Below are 27,417 nucleotides of genomic sequence, written 5' to 3' on the forward strand. Positions count from 1 at the left end.
TTGTCATCCTTCTGTTTCATACAAATAGAAGGCTTGTTCGTGTTCTTCGTTGTGTCAAGAGTGTTCTTGGCATCATTCTTGGTAGGATTAAACGGGTTCTTGGGTCAACCATCCCCATATTCGCATCATTTTCCCTTTTACTTAATTTATCTTTGAGTCCATAACAATTGATTTAAATATGTAATTCGTCTTAAGTTTTATGTTATTATAAAAAATCATATTTTAAATGGTAATCATGACTTATATAGATTCAATTGAAGGTGCGAAATATTTACATAAATAATTACATTATATAAGAAAAAGGATTTAAAAAGCTAATCAATTGAAGGTACAAAATATTTACATAAATATTTACATTATATGAGAAAAAGGATTTAAAAAGCAAAATTATCGTTGACAAGACTAGTCCAGACCAGATCATTGATCGGACAATTTGATCTGATTTGGTGTGTTAAATGGTCTGATTTAGTCTGAATAATTTCCTAACTGGAATTTCTTGTTTGGTCTTATTAGCATCATACTAGACCAAACCAAACCATGTGCATTCCTAGTTATGCAAAGTGAATTTAAGACCATGAGTCTATTTCTCCATGTTAATACAATGTGAGCAGGAGGCGATTGAGTATTTTCTATGTTTTTTAGGTAAGTTGACATTGAGATATTTGTTAGCTTCATGCGGAAGACATTGTCTTGAAGCTATATGAAGCTATTTCTCAAGTAGATAACAAAGATTCGAATTGCATTTTGTATGTTGAATAATTGATTCATGGCATTTAAATAGCTATATTTTAAAATCCGAATTATTTTAGAATTTTCTTAAGATTAAATATTAAATGATTCATTATATTCTACACACTTCTTATTTATGTAAAATTACACATAATATTTTTAGCAATAATCAATCCAAAACAGTTTCTTTATTAATGTTATCAACAACAAATCTAAAATTGCATATATCTCACCCTTCTAACCATGACTTTTGAGTATGAAATGTCATTGTGGATAAATAAATGGTTTGAGTGGTCTTTGTCGACCATGACTTGAAATTTAACTTTTTGGTTGACTTTGGTTGACTTGAAATAGTAACCTTAAGTTATTGTATTTTGAGTTCAAATGTTCAAGTTCGAATATTTGTTGAATTTTATTGATGGGATTTTGAATTTCATAATATTATTTTAGAGATAAATTGTATATATTAATGGGTTTATGCAATTAATTAGACCGATATTAGATGAGGCTTTACATCATAAGTCTAATATGCAATAGTACCAAAAAGCTAGAGATGAATTGTTAAATATAAGCCTCGATGCAATCGTTATTGAATGCAATTTCGATGGAATATGGAACACTTGACGTTTTCTCAATGTATGTGTTTTAATGAACCCATAAGCTTTTGGTCCAAAATAATATCGTCTCGAATACCTTACAACATCGATGCCCTCACCCGGACCCGGTATATATCCTCAATTGATGAGCTTCATGACATTTTTCCGAGCAGCTAGCTGGGACAAGTCTTGGTGGGATTTATTCTTCACAGGGGCAGCAAAGTCTTACAAAATCTTTTGGATATGAACTCCAAGAATCTAGGAGCTCAAGAAAAGTTTTATCAAATAAAATTGGTACAAAATTGAGGATAAAGGATTGATATCTCTCAATACCTAAAGTTGTCCCCTCAAGATTCTTCTTCGAGGTATTGGGAATGTGACGCGGCCAGGAGGGCAGCTCCAATGCCTGATCCATCGTTTGAGTGCTCGATTATGATGGTTTCAGCGACTTCATCACCCAGCAGTTCATTCAATGTGTCCTCCATGCACTCACGAAACTTGGTATAGTGTTCAAACAAACCGCCATCTAACGCAATCACGGACTTTTGATTCTCGCCTTGCTTCAATGTGTCTCTTCCAAGTTTCTTAATAATGCCAAAGATCCCAGCTGCAGAAAGGCAGGCTCCTCGAGAAGCAATAATGTCGCAAACGTCTACAACTACCTTTCTCACCTTCAATGACGTATCTGTTATCTGGACGATCACAAAAGAAGCAGCATTATTATCATACATTGACGGATACAAATCGTTTTATTTCAATTACTTTGATATGTTATGGATACGAATAACGGTTAGTATCATGACTAAGACCTTGACAAAGGTTAAAATGTAAATCTTGCGATTGAGTTGATACCAAAATTACCAAACGACGTTATAGAAAAGAGGTAAGAAACAGAAGTAGTGACAGCGTTTCATTACCCCCAAGACATCTTTCAGTTTGCTTGCAACAACTTTAAGATCAGGTGATGTGTCATGATGCATAGCCGACATATCCGGAGTCCTGCGAAAATAGCAAGACTAAATAAAACTTCAACAAATCAAATGAAAGCGAGCGATAATCAAGGGGCATAAAAAACTACTACATTAATAGTTTAAAATGCACAACCTCAATGACAAAGCAACTTATTTTTTCAAACTCGAAAATTATGTTCATCATTGAAACTCGGCATCTCCTCCAAATATTTGTTAATAAACAGTTTCAGAAGGGAGACATAAACCGTAGTTAACCTAAACAGAATGGTAAAGGCTATTGCAATTACATAGTGCTTTCAATACTGAAGTGAGGAATAATTTAGGTAAGCTTCTTCGGTTTAAAGTAATTAGGCACGCTGTATTGATAGTATGGAATGAGCAATCCGAATCAGAACATAACATGGTTTTTCGAGTCCAAACATGATATTGTGTTTGGAACTAGGCACTTTTCTCAAAATACCAAAGCACCTTAACTAGTTTTAGTCCCGATAATCTACCAATATTTAGGCGTTATGGTAAGCGCATCACTTCATTTACCGCATCGTCGTTCTATTACCGCGATTGAGACCGTCTCCGCATTTCACACTATAATTATGAATGCTAAATCACGACAATCAATCTACATAAAAGGATCTTGTTTAATCTGTCCAGACCCCTAAAAATATTAAGCATGACATAGAGCACACACCTTAAGACAAATGGAGTTCGCAGTTTTGCCGGAACTGTATCACCAAAAACGTTGGCCTCTTCTGCCATTTTAAACAAGACTCTGCGCACGATCTCCCCCAAGTACATTCCAGATATCATTTTCTCATATATCTGCCATGGAAAATGGCTATTGATTACATTTCGGAAAATAAAAGGCCAAAAACAAAACGAAAGAACAGAAATCTCACTTGTTCACCAGGATTCAAACTTTCTTCATCTAATGCCTCATCATACTCGGTCAAAGGTAGATGTGACGAACGGAAATTGCCCCACTCCATGTTGATAACCTAAAGCATAGGATATTTTCTGGTGAAAAGTATTCAAGAATAATGCCCATCTCTTGCACCAAACACAAAAATTTGTCGTCAAAGCACAGGGAAAAATAAAAATAAAGAAAACAGGATAATCAAAGGGTGATATGTAGGTTTAGACCTGTCAAATTTTGATCCAAACCGACCAACCAACCGATCGAGGCCCAACCAACCCAATCCGTCTTTCTAAATTTTACATCAATTTTTCACTAATTCTTAAATGAGACGGTCTCACGGTGAGACCATCTTTATTGGGCTGGCCCAATATATATTTTTTGTCTTAAAATGATCATTTATAATGTTAAAGTGATCATTTATAATTTTAATATAATTACTTTTTATAGTCTTAGAATTATTACTTATAACCTTAAAACGATTACTTATGATCTGAAAGTAATCAATTGAAGAAATGGGCTATTATATGGATCTGTCTCATGGTGAGACAGTCTCATACAAGACGAGCTAATTTTTAAGTTGTAAACTACTATTATTTTGTCAATTTTTATTATTTGAGTTTAATATTTGCACAATTATGGCTTGAAAAATTGTTGTTGGTCAAATATAATAAGAAAAACTATTTTTTAAAATTATAACAAAAAACTTACATGATATTTTTAGTTATTTTATAGCTATCAAAATAAAATAATAATAAATCTATGCGGTGAGAATCGGTTCTTAGCCTACCTAGTAACCAAAAACAAATAAATCTATTAGGCATTGGGTCAAATCCGACCAATCCGTTGAAAGTATTATCACTATCTAACATCATTGGACACCAATGAAAAGCTTACCATTTCCCCAGTTTTAGGCAACGGACCATGCCACTTGGGAATTGCACTAGCGCGTTCGACATAAGCTGCATTTGTTCCAGTACCCAATATAACAGCAGCAATTACATCTCCTTTATAATACCTACCACCAGCTAAGGTTCCAACAGTATCATTGACCTGAATCATTACATAAGGTAAAAATTATCAACATAAACAAGGTAAGAGATTAAGAGCATTATTCAATCAATACTCATTTGGTTGTCAGCTTGATATGAGACTAAACCATAAAACATATTTTCATTTATAAACTAGAAACTTACCAAAGCTGTGACACGCATATCCACACCCTTCCTTTGCATGGCTTTGGTCAGCTCTGCCACTACATCTTCACCAACCTATATGGTATTAATAAAACCTTAGTTATGGAGAAGGAATACCGTTAGTCATTTAAAATATGCGATGATTTTTTGGCATCTCAATTGAAACAAAGAAGAGAATGATTCCATTATCGCTATCACCAGAAAACTCTCCTAGATCGACTGATACAAACAAAAGGAATTAGAATCAATTGAAACCAGAAAATAAACACATCAATACTCTATATTTCCTCAATGGACCACATTTCACACTAATTGGACTGCTAATTACTATTTCATAAGTTGACGTCAACCTTCGATTGAGCTCCAAAAAGGAAACATGCATAATTTACATGTAGCAATTACGAATGAAGTCTCTCTATAAGAGATCAATATGTAAGAGCAGGATTGAATAAAGGTAATCTACAACAAATACATCATCATTTTTTGTTTCCTTTGAATACATGCATAGAGGACCGAAAGGAAGAGAGGGATAGATCTTTACTGCATCAGCTATGTTGAATCCCTTTGTCCATCTTATTAGAGTCCCGGATGCAATTGATGTTTGTTTTACAGGGAAAGAAAAGGTAAATCCCAACTCCCTTTGTTTATTGGGTTCTGGATGAAGACCTTCACCTTCAGTTGCAACAAACTTTGCAAGAGCATCAGCAATGTAATCAAATAGTTGCTGAAAACAACAATTACACTTTTTAGAAAGAGATCAAGGTATAATAGGTTAAGCAAGTTATATGAGCTAAATCAACTTACGTCTGATGTCCCAACCATCAATTCAGGAGGAATTGATACTTCATCAAATTCTTGTTGCACAACACCTTGTTCTTTGCCACCCAACTTTACGCGGAGTACTCGGAAATTGGTACCACCAAGGTCTAATGCATAGAACAACCCATTTTCATCCCTAGAGAAGGAATGCCAAATATTAGACAGTGTCTTACCCAAGCACTATAATAAGCATTGCAAAAAGTTAGTATGGCGGTTCGACTCAAAACTAAACATATGAGCAAACCAATAATACTTGACTAAAAAAGACATGGAAACTGAAGCAAGTGTATACTCGCATAAATAAACACTATTCTATGAAAAGCCATAAAATGAAAATTTATCCATTGTGTTTTTGTCTGCCAAATTTTCGCTACCTAAATTGACAAATAGAAAAAAGAGTCATCTGCCCATATTTCATTCCGTATTGACAAACAGAAAACATTTCATGGACACCACTGCTGACCATCATTCAATCTTCAAGTAATAGTTACTTCAGAATGTCAAGAGCTATTATTTCCTTGATTCTCATGCGAGCACGAGTAGAATTCATAATTTTCAACTCCACCTTAACCAGGACTTACAATTATTATAAAAGCTTTTCTTCCTTCGAAATAGGTATCCTTCTAGCCGAGCAATACAAAAACTAGACCAATGAATGAAAGAATCTCTTGTTTAATGATACCCATGTTAATAATCTAAGAGGAAACAATCCCTTTGTGTTGAAACAAAATTTCATGTGTACATATCTTTATTAACTCTCCAGTAGATATATACACCTTTCAGTTACATGTTTTTACGAACAATAATTGTAAATTGCCATCATGTTACATCAAAAAGGATATCAGCTTTATTTTCAAGGTATTAAACTATTAACTCATTAACGATTGTAACAGTAGTTCAGCAAATAATATTATATTGGTATCTAAACTATTGTTGAAAATGGTAAATCTCCCTTGGTAACCATTCATTCATATAAAGAATATAACATATATAGAGAAAACTTTATCAAGTGTCCTCTTTACAAGCCTATTATTTTGTACCTGAAATATTTACACATAATAATAGGATAGAAACAAATATTATAATAATGTATTTCCTAATACATCCTATAATCGAAATGGATGTTGGTTGAATGTTAAGACTACACTAGAAGGATGTAAATAATGGAAGGGCAAAACCTTTGTGAAGATGTTCAATGGCAACATTTTTTTCGAACAAAGTGAATATTTATCTCATAGATTGACGATGAATTGGATTATGAGACATATAAACCGCACTAATATATTATTACAATACACCACAAAAGCCTTAGGCAACAAACAATGAACTTTCGGGTTTCTAACCCTAACATTGGCAACCCAAATGGTTGCTTGACACTTTGAAGACCAAGAAATCACATAATCCCAAAAAAACACAATAACTAGATTTGGACCGTTGAGTTTCTGGACACCCAGCCCCTAATGTGGTGTACCTTTAACATACTAAATTACTGGCATTAGAGCCTATAAGTGTTGTTTTCGAAGGTCATCGTAAACACACAAAGTTGCTAAATCATAAGAGAGATAAGAGACGTCTGGACTTATATAATGAGATACATTACGCAGTAGGAACGGCAATGAGAAAACTACTATTAGCACTAAGTTTGGGCTTAGTGTCAAATGAGCTAACAAGAGGACACTAATTACTCGACGTCGTAGGGCATTAGAAGAACATGTAATTATATTGTCATCAACATAAAGCAAAAAATAGGCCATATCAAAAACACGGCGAAAAATAAAGCGAGAAGAGTCATTCTTACAGTTGTGAAAACCAAAGATAGAATGAATGTAGCAAACAAATAATATTACGCCCTTCGAACTTGTTTGAGGCCATTAAGAATTCATCAAAGAAGATAGCCTTGTTAGCTAAAACGACATATGGTTCAGTGGAATGGTAAGATGGAACGCAACCTAGATTTACTCGAGAACGATTGGTTTAGAGATACAAAAAAATATATTTAACAAAAGAATATGAATTATGAAATTAGTTTTCTTGGCTTTAAAAACTTGTTTTTACGTGAGTTCTTTTAATTTTCTAGTTTTTAACTCTTGATTTCCTTTTTTTCTTCTTTAATCTTTGAATGAAGGCTAAAATACCGTTAAAAAGGGTCAGCTAAACCATAACACCTTGAGCGATTTGAGTTGTGTTTCATGACGTTGAGGGAATAGGGACGGGCGTTTTGAATTGTGAAATATGGCTATATACCATACTCCATGTATCTATAGAAGACAAATGTGGTTCGATCAACTAGTAATACACAACTTTCTCCAAGTCATCCCCTTAAAGAAAAGCATTCTTGACGTCAAGCTGGTGAATAGCCCACTTACATGTAAAAGTAAGACTTAAAACCACACAAATAAAGGTCATCACAGGACTAAAGGTCTCATTACAATCTATACCAACCTCTTTTTCAATGCCATTAGCAAGGAATCGTGCCTTATATCCAGCAAAAGATCCATCTGAGTTCTCCTTAATAAAGAACACCCACATACTACTACCAAATGCAAAGTAATTGTATCCATCAAAGTATTATATTCTTCATGCATGGCATTATACCAATGAAGATCTTTAAGGTCATGGAGATATGATTTAGGAATAGGGGAGATATAAGAAGAATATGAAGATATAAGAGCAAGGAACACATATCAGAATTAGGCTTCAAAATGCCATCCTTAGAATGAGTGCGCATATCATGAGGAAGGGAAATGGAACTACGTAGAGAGAAAAACTAGAGTTGGCTGAAGATGGAGAAGGAAGAGGAATAGGGTCCAAATGGGTAACCCACACGACTCATTAACAAATATGCCAGCTATAATACACATTTGATACAAAAATGAGACGTGGGTTTAGCTATAGCACTATTCGACTAGGAACGGGAGAGAGGAAATAGAAAATATCGATCCATGGATATAGACTAAAGAACTGAGTCAAGGTGGAGGGGCGTGACATGGTTGTTTATGTGTTGAGGAGTGAGAGAATCCATAGATGCGGAGTCATGAGAAGAAGAGCAAAAATTGCAATACGCCAAGGTAGAATGATATTGAGAAGCATAGGGAAAACTCAATTATCAAATACTACATGACGCGAGATTTTAGTTTTGAGACTGATGAGAATTAAGCATCGATAAGCACACCGAGACGAAGGATGCCAAAAATGATACAAATTACAAGAAATAGAACGAGGACTCAATTTATTAGGGGACATCGCAAAATGATTAGAAAAGTATTAATTGGAAGGAATATTATTGTAGAAAGGGTGACAATGGTGAGATATTTAAGAACACGATTGTGTCGAAAGTTTATTTGATAAGTAGAGAAATTTAATCTTCGAACCAAAACGTCAAACGAACAAAATCATGAAAGATAGAAAATTACACAGCTTAAGGGGAAGTGTTCACACAAAAAAGCCAAATCATCTCATGAATTTAAGAAAAGATTGTAAAATTTCCTTTTTATATTTTCTAACTTTATAACATAAGAAAGTTTTAACTGGCTTCACGTGTTGAGATTTGACATAAGCATGAAAGTCAATAAAAGTGGGAAAAACATCAGCTCTCAATTTCAAAGGAATTACCCATAAATAATGACAATAGTCATTCAAGAATAAAAAGTAGAATCAAAATCTAATATAAAAAGTAAACAAATTAAGATTTATCGACCCTTTATTGCATGAAATTAAAGAGTGTATCTTTAAGATGACTCAATAGATTATGCCACAATGGATGGAAAAGTAAAGTGAAGGCCTCTATTAAAGTGGTGTCCATCTGAAAGTCCTTTATTAGAACCAAACAAATATAATTCAATAGATATCCAATTGTTAGTGGGGAATTCTACGAACAAAAATTAACTTTTTAATAATATAGGGAGCATAAAAAATTTCTAACATAAAAACATTTATTAATTTAAAAGTGATTAATACATGACATGTGGTGTAGCACCGGTATCCAAATACTAATTAGAATCCGTTGTGATTTTCCAAATAAACTATACCGATTTTGTTTATCATTTTTGAAAATATTATGGAGACGATTCCAAGTTGTTATAATCGTTACCTTTCTTCTAAACTTTAAATGAAATACAAGCAGAAATAGTGCTATGTATCCATTTAAGAACACTAGTATCCAATTGTAGTTAAAGTTTATTGTAAATATTCGATTTATAAACAAACATATTGATATAAAAAAATAGTATTGTGAAACACTGTAGCTTAAAAATAATATTCTACTTTATTAATATTAAGAACCATAGTGATAAGATCACCAAAGCAAGTTTAGATATATGGATCAAAAAAGTATTCTTAGTTGGATATGTTACATATTTAAAGAGATATTTGGTAAAATTATGGAGTGAATATTAAATATTATTAAAGAAAAAGTGAACGAAAGCAAATGAAAAAGTCAACTAACTTTACCTTTATCATTTTAGCTTAAAAGTTAATAGGCGACTGAAAAACCATTTGCCAAATAAGATTTTTGGTTTTTTGAATTATTGAAAAACCAAAAGATAAAAAGTTACATCTATTCAATTCATTTACATGAACAATTTATATAAAAAAATATTATACATTATTTACTTTATAAAAAATATTTATAAAGTAAATAATGTATAATATTTTATTTACATACCTAAAATTTTAAATCTAAATATAACATAATTATATCAAGAAAATAAAAATTTAAAACATTTGGTTTTTTAATAATAATATTGCTCATGCTATAATATTTTAATTTATAAATAATAGGGATATTCTATATGGTAACAACGTTAATTTTAAAAAAGCTAGTGGTAACAAATCTTTAAAAAAATTCTACAACGTAACATTGTGCTGTTGTACTTAAATGAACTGTAACATTAAATAGACAAAAACGTTAGTTTGGACGTTAAGTGGTATTAAATGTCATTAATGCAACTTTACTATTAGTATCTCATTTATCCAACTCCCTTCTTTTTTAAGCACTTCATTCAACATTTATAGGTTTTGCTTCAATCTCTTCCTTTCTTTTCTAAAATCTTTTTTCTCCTCTTTACAATCCATTGAAATACACTTATTATCATTTTCAGAGGTGGATTCATATGCCCATACCGTACTAGATGATGAACCAAACATGTAAATCATTTCGAACTCAAACTCTCTGAAAGTTGTAATAGTCAGGGTTCTTAGACGTTTCAACTCTTTTGTCTTCTTCTCAGAATTTTGATAGGCTTTATTAAGTTTCTTTTTAAGCTGATTACGATTTTATGTTAATTGTTCATTTAAATTTACATCACCTTCTTCGTTATTATAACTTCTTTAATCTTATTCTCAAGATAATCAGCATCTATTTTCATTTATTAATATTTATTTTAAAATTCTAAACTTGACGAATTTGATCAGTGGTAAAGAATGGGGAGGGTCGAAACGTATTTTGAGGATAAGATAATAAATTGTTTCAAAGTCACTTGAACATGAGTTGATGACGAAAATTGTGAGTTAGGGAAAGGTTGAGGGGATTATACAATGTTGAATTAGGGAGGGTTGAGGTGATAATTAATATGTTGTGTTAGAAAAATGTTCAGATTATGACGAAAATGGTGAGATACGGTGAGGTTGAGGTAATGATATAGGTGATAATGCAAGTGAGTTAAAATAATGTAAAGAAAGAAGACACAAGCAAATAAGCATACATTAATGGAAAAACGTATGATTTTGAGTAATAATGTCGTGGTTAATTTGCAATATAACGATGTGAAATTTTTTTTTTAAGATTTATTATTACTGGCGTTTCTTAAAACTACGTTGCTATCATATAGAATATCCTTCAATAATATTAAACAATAAATGTTATCAATAATCATAACTGTTTATGAGTTGTTGATTCTTGATACGGCTAAATATTTATATTTTTTTTGATTTTAAATTGTATTGGCCTAAATTAAAATGAATCATTTAATATCTTACATTTTTTGAATTTGCACAAATATTTGTTATTAAAAGCTCATTTGAACTAAAAGTAAATATTTAAAGGGTAAAAAACTTAAACAAATAGAACAAAGTAATTAGAAAAACAAATGAAACAATGAATAATTGTAAAAAAGGTAGAATAATGGTAAATTAAAAAAGATGGAAATAAAAAGAGGTTATATCCTTAAATAAATCGAATGGATTCTGAGAAAAAGAATTCCCCATCCCTTAGACCGACTTATACCAAAAATAATAGAACTAATTACTATTTATTCATTTTTCGTTATTTTCTAACCAATTCTTTCGCCTTTTTAATAATCAAATTCCTTTTATTATCTATCTAACTAACTAACTTTGTTTTTCTATCCTGACTTTTTATTTACCCCTTAAATAATTACACTTAATTTAAGTGGATACTAATAGAAAAAGTATGTCATTTTTTTGGGATTATATTTTATAAAATGTCAATAAAAATCCAAAATTTTACATCTCAAAATTAAGATACTTAGTTGCCCCGACCCAACCAAAGCTCCCAAGATGCATAACAAACCTTTCGTGATTAAAGACAAATAATAATTTGACTCTATAAACTTTCTGTTAAATATAAGCTTAAACATGAGTTACATTAGAATAAAACATTAGAATAATGAAATATGATTAAAAACAAATAGTAACTTGTAAATGTTACTCACCATGTTTAAGTTAAAAAAATATCATTAGTATTTTTGTTTAATTTTCGAATTTCAATTATATTTTAAAAAACTATGGATAATAGTATTTGAATTTTTAGAGAAACTAAATCAATTTTTTCAATCATAAAAACAAAGTACAATATGAAAAACAACAATTGTAAATTCATTAGTGAGACTTACAAACACACTTTAATTGTTATTCAATTAAACTAGTCGATTGTTAGTTATAAACACTCAAACTGCTGTTGGATATCCAACATATGGGAGTCTTAGGATTAAAACAAAACCAAAACCTGTAATTCCTTACACCTCATATGCAAGAAAAATCAATTCTTTGTCAATGCTGACTCAAAAAGGAACCCCACTCCCTAATCTCCTCACAGCATACACCACACCAAGTCAATTCTTATCTTTAACTTCAAAGCTTTATCAGTATGAATCATTCCTCAGAATACAAAAGACTAGCACCATAACAATCAGGGACTTAAAAAGGGAAAAACTCCGGCACATCTCCGAATTTTTAAGAAACTTTCGCTAAGCGTAACACTTAAGACAAGAGTGGGCCAAAAGACTAAACTAAATTTGAATCGACGGGAAAATTTCATAGAAGTTCCTTGTAGGAGGCCATGGCCGACCCTGGCCGTCCCTAGCTTCGACTATACTAGGAAAAGACATTGTAAACCAACTACCTAATTAAACAGTGCTATGTTGAGTATTGTTGACCTTTATACATTTTTCATCACCCACATCCATTTCAATGTTAAATTCAAAAAAAAAAAAAAAAAAAAAAAAACGACCCACCATTTTGAACATTGATTTTAACTTACACTTATAAAAATCCTTCTACATCATTTATTTAATCCAACCAACAAAAACCCCAAGTCACATCTAACAAACAACAGCTCAAATTAAACAAAATGTTCTAAAAATGTCAAATATAAAGAATTTATAGATCATTAATAGTTTGATAAACATTGAAAAGGAGAAATCAATCAAATCAGACAAACTAAACCCACAAATAATCACACCAAAATGGCGTACAACATTAATAACACAAAATTTTCAAAAAAAAAAAAAATTGAAAAAAACACACATAAAAAAAACAAAATAATCCTACAAGAAATCAAATAAGGACATTATAAGGAAAAGAAAACAGACCCAGTAGGTAAATTGTCAACATAGCTGATAAGCATCTTAAGCTTAGAACCACCTTCAGATGCAAGACCAGCATGCATCTCAACGGTCATAGCATCAGCCACCTGTCTGAGTTTACCCAAAGGGGTCCCACACTTTTCATCAAGCTCCTTTAGTATAGCCATTGCACGGGCCCACTCGCTTGATCTTTTCATCCTTTGTCTCACAACCACTGCTGCCGCCGCACACACCGCCGCTGCACATACCACCGCTGCACCCACCGCCACTTTCTTCATTTTGCCCCCTTTTAAAAGATAATTATTAATTAGCTGATGGGTATTTTAAAGAGAGAGTTTGAAGTGAAAATAATGGGATTCAACTAATTGTTGGGCATTTTGCAAAATCTGATCTTTTCCTTGTGTGATTGTTGGTAATGCTTGTTTTGATTCAAAGATGCAATCTTTTGATTTCAAGAGAAAGGGAAAAAGAAAGAGTAGATCCGTGAGGAATTGGATTAGAAAATTAAATTAAAAGATGATGTTTTTTATTACATGGGTGATGGGACCGGTTTAAACGGAGCTTTGCGGTCTTAATTCTTACATTTAACTCTTAAAAAAGTGTTTTTTTAGTTTTAGCTCTTTTCTTTTTATGATATGCCTTTTTTCTTTTGCTATCTTGGATAATTTGTGAGGGAGAGGTTTTTTTTGGGTGCTTTACTCTATAGAGATTAGAGGGGAAGGGGGTGCACTACTTCATGAAAAGTAAATGATGATGCTTGAATGAATGGTTGATAATGTGATGTATATATATGTACAAATATGTTGATCAAACACTTTTCCATTAGGGGTGGAGTGAATGTAGTTTTAATGTAGGGAATACTTTTTGTTTAAGTTGGCTTAAATTACGTATCTCGATTGGATTGTAATTTTGAAATTAGCAACCACTTATAAAAGTACTTGCAAGTCTCATCAATATAGTATCAACGATAGATATTATGAAGTATATATAATAGATCTCCACCTTGACAAAATAATCTAAATTCTGCCAAAATACTACATCAATCAAAAAACATATTCCCAAAAATAACTCCATCCAAAAAGATGTCGAATGCACATCCATCTCAGCTCCGTCACAAAACCTTCTTCAACAACCTCATACACTTCAAACAATGTTTAAGTCCTATGAAATGAAGTCATCTCTTGCCTCATCACAAAACTATTGAGAATATATTTCAATAATACCAAACACAATATCAATGCTTAAAGCATACTTTTTTTCCTATATTGAACTGGAATGAATGAATTTGTCGACCAAGTTGGGATAAGTCAAATATTTGCCTTAAGCTGGGTGTATGGGGTTTATTCTTGATATTGTGTCAATCTTTCAATAAGACCACTTTAATGTCTTTTCACCTGCACAATTAACAAGGGTTAGAAGTGTCCGGAATGGTTTTCAGAGGTCCTTCTCTGATGCCCAAGTCAGTAGAGAGTCCCAAATGTACGCCTAATAAATCCTTGCCCAAGTGCACAGTGGCTCTCTATTTGGAGGATTAAAATTAGGGCTTGTTTGTGGTGTGAGGCCTAAGTTATATCAATAAATCCTTCTTGGTCTTATAGAATGAATATAATTAATAACCGAGAGATGATTGTCCTCGATTATTGCAGTTCGTTCTCAATAAATATTGCTAGATGTTCAATAAGTATTAGAGTGTAAATGATTGCACTATTGAAGATTAGATTCTTTGTATTTGTTATCCAAGGTTACTAATTATACTTTGAACTTATTGCAACTCTCAACTTTTCATCCCGTGGAATATATGTTTTGACCTTCTTAATATTATCGTTATTGAGACTAGGACACTTCTTTAGTGTTCGTGTAGGAACGATTATAAACTCTGACGTGGCGTCTTTCTATTGGTGCCAAAGTCGTGATACAAAGCTCACATTTTCCCAAAAAAGGTTAAGCCCTTTCCTTTTCCCTATGACTGCGTGCATCAAATGCACAATGATTGTAGGCGACACACTGTAGAGTCAGTGTTCTGTCTTTACTTTTTATCAAATGATCTTGACCCCGACAAATCTTTTATGATCATTTATTTTTTTCATTCCAGTTAAGTCCTTTAAATCTCCAGTTTGCACCTGTTCCAAAGCCTCTAGTAGGAGCCTTCCTTTTAGCCACTAACTAAGTAAGGATTATCTTTTGGTCTATATGGTTGGGAATTCGATCCAGACGCATACAATTTTTCCCCCATACCCTTGAGTCATTCTTTAAGGAGTCAAGCATATGAATTGTCTACTTATATAAGTTATTTAGAGATGATCCCTATCTAGACACTTCATCTTGACATCGTTGATCGGACCCTCCTTCTAGACATTGTTGACTGGAGCCATCAACTGGACACTGTTGACTGGAGCCCTCGTTTGGACACTATTGATTGGAACCATCAACTAGACATTGTTGACTAGAGCCATCTGATTCAGCCTTCTTCTGGAACATTATGTTGTTGGCCATAATCTTTAACACCCTTATTGGTGACTCACCGTTCCTACAATAGTTTTAAATCATTACTAGAGAGAATCATACCTTGCACTAAATAAACTTTGTTCCACTGTCCTTCACTCATCTCAAATTGAACGAATTGCATTAATTGAGGACAATCATCTCTCTGTTATTAATCATATTCATTTATAAGACAAAAAAGGATTTATTGATATAATTTAAGCCTCACGGCAGAAACAAACCCTAATATTAATCCTCTAAGCTAAGAGTCACTGTGCACTTTGGCAAGGGTTTATTAGACGTACATTCGGGATTCTTACTGACTTAGGTGTCAAAGAAGGTCCTTAAAAAACCATTATGGGACCTCTTAACTCTTGTTACTTGTGCAGGTGAAAAGGCATTAGAGTGTCTTATTGCAAAATTGGCTTGATAGCAAGAACAAACCCCAAACACCCAACTTAACCTTTCTTAAGGCAAAATTGGCTTTATAGCAAGAACAAACCTCAAAGATTTCATTACTATGTTTCAAGAAGTAAAACCACATTTTTTTCAAAGTACACAAATACTGGTGACCATCATAGGATGACGCTGAGGAAAAACTCCACAACATTGAGTGACCAAAATCAAGAGTACTACCTATTTTATTCGCTAACATCTTGAAGCTAACTCTTCTTTACTTGTTAAGAACACTACTGATAAACGGTTCCTAGCACGTCGTTAATACTAAGAACCAAGTTATACAAAAAATATTTATAATCACCCTGATACTACTACAACGAGTGTAATGAAGTCGGGGGTCAAACCACAAGGACAAGGGATGCTAGACTAAAGACTTAGTGTGGGAAGGTTATATGGAAGGTTGGTTGGTGGGTGAACTCAACTAATAACAAGAATAAAAAGCGAAACTCAACAATGAAAGACAAGCGGGGAGTAGACTATGTCCACCCTAGGATGATCTATTGGAAATAAAGATAAGCTAGGTCAAGGGAGTTCAAATGATAATCAATCAAGACACTCTAGATACCGAGAGGAAGTTGGTAACCCTATAAGTCACGCGAACAACCTATAATCGCCCTATGTCTCTCTAGGAGTGGCAAGACAAGATTTGAATCGAATATCTATCAACAACCATCATCAACCTCAACCCTAATCCTAAACATTAAAGATAAGACCAAACCTAGGGTTTCTCAAACCTAAAACCCCTAAAGAAACTACTCTAACATACTAGAGATAAAAGCAACGAACAAAGAAAGCATTAGAGGAATTGTAGAGAATGAAAACATTAAATCTAAACTAAGAAAGAATTAAATGAAAGCATTAAAGGAAAACAATAGAAGAAAGCAATAGAGGAAAGCAATAAAGACATCAAAGCATCAAAGAAATAAACTTACATAAATGAAGTGACATTAAAGTAGATAGAAGCATAAATGAAGAACAATAAATCTACACTAGGGCAAAAAGTAAAGAAGAGCAATGAAAGAATGATGTTCTAGAGTGAGGCACAAAGGCACTCATACTAGGCATCCCCCCAAGCATTCATTGGGTTTTACAGAAATGAGGGGTATTTATAAGCTAAGAAACAAATGGGGTAAAAAGCCCTAAAAGACCTCGAAGTTTGGTTTGCGAAGAAAAGAAGTCGCGCAGTCTGGGGATTCCATTCCGCCGAATGGGACCATGATTCGCCCGAATTGTACCTCATTCGACCGAATGGAGGTACATTCGGGCTTTCTAGACGTTTTGAGCTCGTTTCCTTGGAGTTTTGGACTCATTCGCCCGATTTGCTTCTTGGTTCGCCCGAATCCAGCTCCATTCGTCTGAATGATATTTGGATTCGGTCGAATCCTTATTCTCCTGGGCCCAATCGAATCTTTGAAGTCTTAGATGGCTTCCAGACTTTGAGAGGACCTTGAGTAGGGCTTGAAAAGCATGTCATGACTCCGATACGCGCCTCTAATCTTCAATCAAAGTGTCTAAGTCTTGCACGCAACTTAAAATACCTTGAAATCTCCGAAAATACCTGAAATTACCTCAAAACACCATGGAGACAAGAGCAAGGTAAAATCATGCGTAAAGTGTGTAAAAAGCATTCTGAAATGCGAGACTCGACACTACAATGAGGAGATAAATGTGCTCTAAAAACGAGCACATCAACTACCTCATAAGACCCTATAAAACCCATACATCTCTCACCAAGTTGAACCCTCTTGGATAGTACTACCAAGCCTTCTCACTGATATGCCCAAGTCTCAAATGCCACAAACTAATATGATGCTCGTCGAACAACAACAAAGAGCCATTTCACAATGCCAACCCATCAATTGCGAAACCAACTAATTCATGGAATGATGCCTTCTTCTTGGCCTTTATCATTACTCAAAACCCATTAGTAACCTTCAATTCATCGTTATCAAGAATGCACCTACTATAAACTAAGTTACCTAGTGATATTAAGCTTTATCTCATATTTGAAACATGATGAAAAATCCATATTACCAACCCATCATCCACAAAATCGCAAACCACATTGTTTCTCATTAGTACCACACTCCACCTTAAACACATTCATATGTGAAGAGCTAATGTCTATTAGATGTGATATGCAAAGAATTATTTGAATGAAAAAACGTTGTTCCTTGGACCTACCACTTGACTCAACCACAAGAAGAATTGAAACAACAACCATTACTATCACTATGAATAAACGTCATTAACTCTTTATAAGAAGAACTAACTCCCCTTCTTACCCTTGTCATCTTACTTATGGCAATTATGACTAATAAACCAAGGCTTAAAAGTATCCCTCTTAAAAGGACTACTCCTTACTATAAAACCATTTTCACTCTTAAGTTACTTGATTTTCAATCAACTCCATTTGTATTTATAGTAATGATGCCCCCTTGGCATCCTTATAATTTATCACCACTTTTCATATAATATAATCTTCCTAAAGTTTTTGTCTCCTTAGGTAGAGAACGCAATAATTTTATAATAAGACCCTCATCACACAGATTAAAATCAAGGTAATACAAATTCATCACAATTGACTTTAATTCATGAAAATGAAATTTAAGAGAAGTACCTTCATCAAGATGAGGATCATTACCCACCATTGTTTTCTTGTATGCAACCTTTCTAAGTACACCATTAGAGAAACATACTTGTATCATGAAAAGAACCTTCAAATCCAATTCTTCAAATTCATGTATGGACATTTTTGAAGGTTTCTTAGACTTTCCTAACAATGCTTTCTCTAATCTATTTTAAGCCAAGATTGCTTTCATTTGAGTTTCCATAACCCAAAATCTTACATTCCTATGAAACTTTATATCTCTAACTTTGTAAAATCCATAGTTACTAAGAACCAATTCAAGAATCTTCAAAATCCCCAAATTAATGGAGCCCAAACTTTTCTAACGATAAACCCAACTCTTAATACCAATTTGTTTAAGCAAAACTCAAATATGGGAATTAAAGAACAACAACAATGAAATAGTAAAGAAAATCAAAATGTAAGAACAAAAGAGAAAGATAACAACAAGTTGGGAGGTGAGGAAAATTCCAAAATCTATAAAACTTCATCTGAACAATTGGAAGACAATCTTATTGATGAATAGAGTTCTTGATTACACTCTAATCAAACTTCTAACAATTGGAGTCACTTACAATTGACATTTTAAGAGAAAATTAAAAACCCTAATCCTCTTACTAACTCTAATTCTCTAGCTCTATCTCACTAGATTAACCTTCTCCACTTGATAATTACAATGGTCTCATTACTTGATGAATGAACTAAGGCAAATTACAACTAAAGAATTAGCATATATATAGTAAGGAAGAGAAAAGGAAATAATTCCCATAAAATACAAATGGCAATATATAACTTGATGAAGAGATCAAACTAATTTCTGAGCAGGTGTAAAAATGAAGATTGATTTCAAGATCTCCTCTGGAAATGGATTGGAGTAAGTCTTCATACAAGCATGCCTTCCTTCCTATTACACCTTAATACTTCAATTCAACACTTCCTTAAGCACACCAATAATAGAGATTATAAGCCACATACAACATTTAACATGTCACTGAAAAATTAATTTGGGTTATTTTTGGACACCCGTAACACCACAGTTTTTTATAACATTATTTATAATTATATGATGATTTAGAATTAGCAATTTAAGTCAATTCAGTAGGTTCATGAGTTGATTAATTTCAACTCTATAAATTCTTGTGAAAAAAGATCTCTTTGATAAACCATCTCTAATTAAACCGACCTAAAAAAAATATAGTGTAAGTTTTTCGGTAGGTATTATGAATAGTGTAATTAGATATTTAGAATATTGTAAGTACTTAAGTACTTACTCGGTGAGCATTAAGTATTTTTTAAATAGGCATTAAAAATATTGTAAGTGGGCATTAAAGATATGGTAAGTTGACTAGTAGGCTAAGTTTTCTCTGTAGGAATTAAAGATATTGTAGGTAGACATTTTAAGTACTTCTTCGATAGCTAGGCATTAAGTATATTATATACAAGTATTAAGAATAATATAAAAAGACATTAATAATACAAAAAGTGAACATTACTGCATAATAAAATGCATGCCAACTAAATATTGTATAAAAAAAATTCTTTGTGTAATTGTAAAAAGTTAGTGAAACACACACAAATATTTGATTGATTGAAAATTGGTCATTATAGAAGTTAAACGAATGCTATAATCAACCAACATTTAAAAAATTATAAAATTTTAGACCCAATCCCAAATTCATCCAGTTTAATGAATTTATGGTCCTAAAAGGGCAAACGATAATAAACATATATTCTTATTTTTTTACCTTTTAACGTCTAATTAAATCTAAAATAACTCATAATCATCATCATATTCAGTAGTTCCCGCTCATAGGAACTATAATAAGGGTTTGGAGAGGAAAGGAAGAAGACAACTCATACCCATAAAAGAGAGTGCAGCCAAAAAGTCCTTCGACTCGAGAAAGATCCACAGATAAATCTTCAGATTTATATCTACAGTTAAATGTAAATCTAAAATGAGTAAAAAAAAAATCAAATATAGGTTAGGTTATGGGTTATTGGGTCAAATTTTTGTCGTGTTTGGATATAGAGTGAGTAGTTTACATCTAAAGACTCTAGACCTCCACCCAAATCCTCTTATTTGTTATGAACTTTGACTCGTACTCAAACCTTAGAATTAGGATCGAGTTTGGAGCGAGTCCAATTGGATTTTGAACCTATAAGTATGAGTATCACCATCTCTATTCACCATTATTTATACTCAGTTGAATTTTTATACATGCTTAAAAGTTAAAAACTATTTATGGTGGGTAAAATCTCCATACCTCTGCATGCCCACATTATGTATCTAAAAATCATATTCACCCAATATCCAACTAGTTATACTCATCTTAAATATATTAACTTTATATATGCTTCGTACATGCCCCTTTTTTTGAAAATTGAAAAATTTTATTCATATAACAGAGTCATTGAGGAAACAAATGTACCCCTCCGACATAAAAAAAATCCCGTAGAAAAAAAAGATGTAAGGCGCCCTTTAAAAGATAGTGGATAAGTCACTATACACACTAAGCACATACCAAAAGGTAAGGTACAAAACACCAAGACCAAAAGGTCCAACACCCAAAGGTGAGTAACGGCCTGACACACCTAAAAACTAAATGCACACCTAAAAACTAAATGCCCAAAAAAATAAAAAGGCCATACACAACGATGAAAAAGCCCTAACAAAATTGGCAAACCGTAAAACCTAAAAACTAACCCTATTGAGCCCTAGCCCTAGAACTAGTACATGACATGGACGTCAGCCATCAGTTCTTTGAAGAAGCCACCGCCGCCAGTTTACTAACCTCCCCCGCCCTTCAACCAACTAAGAGGAGATAAACCCATCCAACACTACAAACCAAGACAACTAAACGAGGGAATGACCAACACCGTCAAGCCTCAACACGTAATGGTGGGCGACATCACTAGACTCAAAAAACGAGGTGGTAATCAACACTACCAAGACCTCAAACACCAAAAGTCAATGGAAAGAGTGATAATAGAAACACCATTACAACTAAAGGCATCATAATGACAAAGCTCAACAACAGAGTCAAATGATGAAAACGGTAAGAGGGATTATCACAACACACCATCTATCCCTATCCCTTACAAATTGGCAATTCTATTTATATATCCAAACTATTAAATCTAAATCTAAACTTAAATAAAATAAAACCTATGATTTTATAGAATAAAATCAAAACTTCATGGTCAACAATTTATACACCATGTTATTCTTCATTAATTCCGCATATAGAAACAATACTTTTAAGAAAGACATCACTCTCACTTTTTAATGATTTTATTTAAATTTAGTTTAATTTAGTTTAATGTCCTAAGTAATACGCTAAGTTCAAAAAAAATTAGGAGTACAAATGTTTTTTTATAATGTATGTTGTGGTGTGCTCCTTGCACTGCTACCCACAATTGTAATGCAGGCAACTAAGAAGGGAAACCATGCTATACATATATCCTAAATAAATTCAAAGAATATACAACTAGAAATATATACATATCCTAAAATAGCTTAATAAGGTCCAAATAAGTGTAGCCAAGGTAACATAAAATCAACGATAGGAAAATATTGCCTATGTGCTTGCATTAATTAATTAAAAAGTTTGCAATATTTACAATATAATTAAAATAATTAAATAAAATTTATCAATAATAATTTTCATGGAATATTAATTTTATTTATGATTTCTACTCAATATAGTAGTCCCAATGAAAGTCACTTCCTTCATTTTCTGAATTTGCATATTTAAAAAGTTGCCATATATTTAGGTTTTATAATGTAACTTAAATAATTACAAAAAATATAAAAAATAAAAAAATATATAAAATTTAATGAAGAGGAAATATGTCAAAGTCAAAGACTAAAGAATCTGGAATCTCGTATTGGTATGTTGTGGAAATACTCCATGTCCAGGCGAAAGAAGTTGAATATGTCCAAGTGGCCACCCAACATTAATTTCGGACATACCACATCACAATGGGATTGGTTTTTAGAGAATGGTCCAAAAAGGATATTTAAGGAACCTGTTTGAATTTTCGTTTTCAAGACAATTTTTTATATTTATTTGGTGATGATTTTGGGCACATGTATCGAAACAATATCAAAGCTACCAATCACCCATCCAAGGAACCATCATCAATCATCCATTCAAAATATCAACTTGCTTGTTTTTACCCCTTTTCTTTTTTATAAGACTACTCCTAAGTTCTAATTGATAATGATATTTTCTTATATAAAATTTCTTTTATTTTATATTATTTGCATCAAATTAATTTTTATACTATTTATTATTTTATGAAAATATTATATAATTTGGCTATTATACGAAAAAAATATAGTCATGTGGGATCTTATTTTATTCATCTCGTTGCATATTTTTATAACATCAAATTTTTTAAATTTTAATTATGTATAACTTTAGATATAAACAATCCCACAAACATATTGGATTGCCCAAAAATTTATTTGGTGCAATTATCATAAAACGAAGGAAGCATATCACAATTAGTTGTAAATGTTTTAAAATGGAGGTATTATGATACAAACTATTATTCTTTTATGTGCTTTAAAAAATTAACATTTTTTTCTTTTTTAATTTGTTCAATTGAATTTGCTTTATTTTTATTTTTGACTATAAATTTTTTTATTTTTTTTATTTTTATTCATATATTTCTCACTTATATTTTTTTACTATTTTTTTCACTTTTCTTGATTTTCACTCCATGTACCTTGGACTATTTCTTTTGGACATGGAGTATTAAACAATATAGGTGTGTATTTGGTTGTTCACGTGAATTTTAAGTATGATATTTTTGGTCAAGTTAATTTCAATTGTTATATGTATATAAACATCGTATTTTGATTTTAAATGTGGGTTACTTTAACTCGAGAGTAATACTCATTTTCGATTAATCTGAGTAATTTTATACAATTTACCTAGATAATAAAACTAATAATTCTATTGCCTTTGAGGTACACAACAACATGTCTTGTTCCATTTCAAATGGACTTCAATAGCATTTCTATTAGAATTGAGAAAAATCACTCATCGTCATCAATTTTGCCAGAATTATTATTTGACATAGGGATATAAATGTACATTAAAAGCAATAAAAAGTATATTTTACTTGGAAAAAATGGGTGTCGACTATGTGCAAGGCATGGTATTAAGGAGTCGTTAGTGACAAACAAAATGAAGCATTCACGATACCAACTAGCAAAATTTATCATGCACAAACACACCAAAACATGGTGAAGTATTACATATAGAAATTTACTACTTTGAAATAGATGTTGAATTTCCTATTAATTCAAGAATTATAAACCACCCTCATATGTCAAGAGTAATAATGTTTCCATACTTATTTTACTTTTATGGCTCCCTTTGATTATTTAAGAAAGTAAAAATATCAAACTAATAAAATAAAAATAAGTAGAGATGCAAACGAAGTTGTTATGGTAACTGAAAGAAGTGTGACTTGAGTCTTGTGTTAATTAGTCATATGTTAGATAACAATTAAAGTGTATAAGAATCATGGCTTAAAGGTTAGAAGTAACAAAGTGTTTATTAGACCTTAAACATGTGTCAGTGGTATAGCATATTCCAATTCATGAAGTAGTACACACTCTTATTGTGTGCATAAAACAAAGCAATGGAGTATTTCACATGGGTTTGCCATCGATATATAAGGCGATGTACTACATACTAGCTATAGGTGCATAAGGGGAGACCATTAGGGATATTGAAGGCTGTGCAAGAAAGCTGAAAAGGGTGTCAGAAAGCAGTTGGCAGCCTGCTCGACCAAGCTACTCGATCGAGCGCCAGTCGAGCTAGGTGCAGGATCTGTTTTTCACGGGTTGCTACTCTCTTGGTTCTATTTTTACTCATTAATTCCCAAGTCCCCCTTTGTCTATTTATTGTTGTTGTGTTGTATGTATTATGTAGAGCCTACAAAGCTTGAGCCTCCTATTATCCTTATCATACTCTCTTAATTCTCTACTCAAATTTATAGCTCATACTACGTACTCTCCATTGATGTAATTCCTTCAATATTGTAATTAGCTTTCAAGCCCCTATATCCTTTAAACACATAATGATACACTAGCCTAGGATGGTGGATGTAGCCTCATTAATGGTGAACCACCTTAGATCTTGGTATTAATGTTTGTTTTACTTTTATTGCTTAAATCACCTTAATATTTTCATATAACCATTGTTCATTAGTGCGCCTTCAAGTCGTGGTCATTAACCTTTCGTGTCACCTTTAGGCCAACGCTTCCGCATTTGTTAGCCTACTTTAACAGTAACATTTAAGTTTTATTTATTTAATTAATTATTATTATGATATTACCTTTACACCCTTTGACTTGACTTATAGTCAAGGGTTTCTTATGACATTTCCTTTATTTGCTTAGCCATTAAGTAAATGACCTCCCATAACTCTAATTTCCTGCAAATAACCACCCACAACCTACCACAACTACCTATTATGCCCATGATGTACCTTAACAATTTATTAACCAACTTTCATTCAACCCTTATATATATATATATATATATATATATATATATATATATATATATATATATATATATATATATATATATATATATATATATATATATATATATATATATATATATATATATGCAACACATACAAGTGTGCTTGTAAAAGGCTGTCTCGAGGAGGTGTAACCAATTTGGAGCCAATTGTTCCTTTTCCGTCAAGCCTTCCTTCATGTCGAGAGGTGAGAAGTCCAATAGGCTTTGCCATGGCCAAATACTCGGCTATAAAGTTACTAATCTCATCGCTCATAGTGCCTTGAATCATACTCCCCTTGGGTTGTGCTGGATTCCTCACCTTGTTTTGTAAAACACCCATGTATCTTTCAAAATGATAACACCACCTTAAAAAAACTGGACCCAAAAACTTGATCTCACGAACGAGATGGACAATAAGATGAACCATTATGTCAAAGAAAGAAGGTGGAAAATACATCTCAAACTTGCATAAAGTTACAATCACGTCGACTTGAAGAGCATCAAGTTTAAAGGGATCAAGAACTTTACTACAAATTGTGTTGAAGAACGAACATAGCTCGGTAATAGCATATCTCACATGTTTTGGCAGTATTTCACGGATTGCAATTGGTAAGAACATTTGCATCATTACATGGCAATCGTGAGATTTCATGCTTCCCAACTTCAGCTCATCATTAAGGGTCACAAATTTCTTCATGTTGGATGAGTACCCAAACGGAACCTTAATGCCATATAAAGACTCACAAAACGTTCGCTTCTCTGCTTTGGACAATGTGTAGCAAGTTGGAGGCAAATAAACTTTGTCATTACTCATTTTCTTCTTACCGCCCTTTCCCTTGTTACTGCCACCAACTTCATCAGCTCTATTTTTTTTCTTACTCACCTTAACATGTGCCCACAACTGCGGACGAAGACCCTTGCATTCAAACCAATCTCACACGGCCCTAACATCCTTTGTCTTACCCAGAATATTCATGAGAGTCCCGAGTATGGCATCGCATACATTTTTCTCTATATGCATAACGTCAAGACAATGCCTAACCTGTAGATCTCTCCAATATGGAAGCTTCCAAAAGATTGATTCTTTTTTCCATAATCGGTCTTCACCCCCTTGCACTTGCCCTGTTTTACCAAATACAGTCTCAACTCCCTTAACCTGTTCATAAACCTCATAACCGGTCAAAGGTCGACGAGCTACACAGTCCTCAACCTCCCCGTTGAACATCTTCTTCTTCTTACGATATTGGTGATCTCGTGAGAAGAATTTTCGATGGTGCATGAATACGTGTTTGCACTTAGGAATCCACGTGGATTCCATGTCATCGATACATATTGGGCATGCTTTCTTCCCTTTGTTCTTATACCCTGACAAGTTGCCATATGCCAGAAAATCATTAATGGTGCATAAAAGCATTGCACGCAAGGTGAACTCCTCATTAGCATATGCATCAAACACGGAAACGCCTTCATCCCACATCTTTCTCAAATCCAAAACGAGAGGTGCAAGATATACACCTATGTCATTGCCAAGTTGTTTAGGACCCGAGATAAGAAGCGAAAGCATAATGTACTTACGCTTCATACACAACCAAGGTGGCAAATTATAGATTACTAACAGTACCGGCTAAGTACTATGTTGAGAACTAAGATTGCCGAATGGGTTCATTCCATCCGTACACAGTCCGAGCCTTAAATTACGAACCTCATCCCCAAAAGTCTTAAGCAACCTATCAACACTCTTCCACTCCGGAGAATCAGATGGATGTGTGAGCAAGTGACCTTTCTTCACTCTATCTGCATGCCACCTTAAATTTAACGCATCTTTCTTTATAAAAAACAAGCGCTTGAATCTAGTTATTATTGGAAGATACCACAATACGTTCCCTTTACGCTTATAGCACGATAACCCACACCTAGGACACTCTTTTAAGTTCTCGTTTTCATTCCGATACAACACACAATCATTCGGACACACATGAATCTTCTGGTACTCTAAGCCGAAAGGACACATAAGCTTTTTGGCATAATAATTCGACTTTGGAAGTTCATTTCCCTCAGGAAGCATCTCCCCTAACGCTTCTAATAACATTGTGAAACTAGCGTCACGCCAATTGAACTTTGACTTAATGTTGAAAATTGTCAACACTGCTGTTAGTTTGGTGAACTTTGTACATCCAGGGTAAAAAGGCTTTTGAGAAGCCTCTGTCAACAAGTCAAAAACACGATGACGTTTTCCTAACTCATCCTCGA

The 27,417-nt window shown here is 33.0% G+C and overlaps 1 protein-coding gene across 1 annotated transcript; it reads right to left on the reverse strand.

The window, feature by feature from the left end:
• Nucleotides 1-1,287: 1,287 nt before the first annotated feature.
• On the reverse strand, nt 1,288-13,801 carry LOC130815825 (hexokinase-1). Its single transcript, XM_057682318.1, has 9 exons — nt 13,054-13,801; nt 5,210-5,360; nt 4,947-5,129; nt 4,406-4,480; nt 4,107-4,262; nt 3,193-3,291; nt 2,985-3,115; nt 2,243-2,324; nt 1,288-2,017 (listed from the first exon to the last, which is right to left on the reverse strand). The coding sequence occupies exons 1-9, from the start codon at nt 13,323-13,325 to the stop codon at nt 1,673-1,675; spliced, it is 1,494 nt and encodes a 497-aa protein (XP_057538301.1). The 5' UTR covers nt 13,326-13,801; the 3' UTR covers nt 1,288-1,672.
• Between the last annotated feature and the right edge of the window lie 13,616 nt (nt 13,802-27,417).

This window comes from Amaranthus tricolor, chromosome 6, assembly GCF_026212465.1.
Source record: "Amaranthus tricolor cultivar Red isolate AtriRed21 chromosome 6, ASM2621246v1, whole genome shotgun sequence".
NCBI lineage: Eukaryota > Viridiplantae > Streptophyta > Magnoliopsida > Caryophyllales > Amaranthaceae > Amaranthus > Amaranthus tricolor.